Source organism: Pygoscelis adeliae, unplaced genomic scaffold, assembly GCF_000699105.1.
Source record: "Pygoscelis adeliae isolate BGI_AS28 unplaced genomic scaffold, ASM69910v1 Scaffold838, whole genome shotgun sequence".
In the NCBI taxonomy this organism is placed as follows: Eukaryota; Metazoa; Chordata; class Aves; order Sphenisciformes; family Spheniscidae; genus Pygoscelis; species Pygoscelis adeliae.
Window position 1 is genome coordinate 58,775 of NW_008825277.1, and position 1,481 is coordinate 60,255.

A 1,481-nucleotide genomic window follows, 5' to 3' on the forward strand; every position below is an offset into this window, starting at 1 on the left:
GGCGGCGGGAGGCTCCCTCAGATGCCCCGGTGACGTTAACCGTGGCTCCTTAGCGAAGCACGGAGCCCCCTTTGTGACAGGCCTCGCAGGAGGCGCCTGCAGCAAAGGGGCTTTGTGGCGAGAGCTGCCTCTCCTGCTTCAAACGCCTCTCTCCTGCCGCTCAGGCTTCGGAGATCGACGAGCGGCGGATTCAGAGCTGCGTCCATTTCATGACCCTGAAGAAGCTCAACCGGCTGGCTCATATTCGGCTGAAGAAAGGGAGAGATCAAACCCACGAGGTACAGAGGGGGCTGGGGTGGGGGGGGTGACGAATACAGGTCAGGGTTCAGCGGGATCAGAGATGGTGCCGTTTCTGCCTGTTCTGCGTATGGACGCGTAGGAGGAATTAAACACCAGCCAGGCGGCGGTTTTTGAATTGGAGCTTTGTCAGGAGACTCCACTGCGGCGCAGCGGAAGCTGTAATTGTAACGGATGGTGAAGGGGCGGCATCTGCTTCTGCCTCAAATGTAACGGGGGAGTCAGAAAGCTCTGCCTCAAGAGTCTGCTGTGCTGCAGGCCTGAGAAATGTGTATACGGTTGGCCCCCAAGCTCCTTACCCGGTCTTCCCGGAGAGCTTTTCACAGCTAGTGAACAGCGCTCGTTTTCGTTGTGCCACTGAGGAAGGTGAGGCGCGGGGACGGGAGGGGACTCGGCCCGTGTGCCCCGGCAGGTCTGCCCTCTTCTGCCCCTGAAACGTGCTGGAAGGGAGCAAAATCAGTTTGGTGTCACAATCGTTCGGTTTCCCAGCCCTTGAAAATGTCTTTTTTCCCCCCCCAAAAGAACTGTTGCGTGCCCTAAAACCCACCGTCCCTAGCTCGTATGGTGAGGGGGGGGGTGTTGGTGACTCTCGTGCGGGGCGTGTCTGCTGGGAGGAAGGTAGCAGAGCTTCATCCCCTGCTCTGGCCGTGTCTGCGTTTCAGGCAAAGCAGAAGGTGGACGCGTATCACCTGCAGCTCCAGAACTTGCTCTACGAGGTGATGCACCTGCAGAAAGAGATCACCAAATGCCTGGAGTTCAAGTGAGTTTGGCCGGGGAGGAGAGGGACTGACGGCGTGTCCGAGGTGGGGCGGAGGCCTCGGGACGTTTGGAATCTCTTGACGCGTCGCCTGAGCCCGCTGTGGGAGGGGAGCGGGTGCCCCAGCTGCCGCCACGCGGGAGAGACGGAGTGTCCCAGAGCTCTTCTGCTGGGACACGGGGGAAGGGGCTCGCGTAGGGAGGAGGGAAGAAGGCATCTATTTTGATAGCTGGACAGCGGAGGAGAAAAGAGGTAAATGTCCAAGACGTGGCCACGCTGGTCTCAAGGGCTCTCTGGCCTCTGTATATCGGGAGTTTTCTTCCGAAAGCCGAGCGTTCCGTCGTGCCCGTCGCACAGGCGGCGCTCTGAGCTGCTGCCAGGAGGGCTGTATTTGGACTGATGCCTTCAAACAGTGCTTCGGTTAACC

The 1,481-nt window shown here is 59.6% G+C and overlaps 1 protein-coding gene across 1 annotated transcript in view; it reads left to right on the plus strand.

Annotated features, from left to right (window-relative positions):
* THOC5 (THO complex 5) overlaps window positions 1-1,481 on the plus strand; it is a 28,945-nt gene that overhangs the window by 15,437 nt on the left and 12,027 nt on the right. Inside the window, exons 3-4 of the mRNA XM_009329858.1 lie at window positions 165-278; window positions 960-1,057. Of these exons, the coding sequence (XP_009328133.1) occupies window positions 165-278; window positions 960-1,057 (212 nt within the window). The remainder of the gene's footprint in view (window positions 1-164; window positions 279-959; window positions 1,058-1,481) is intronic.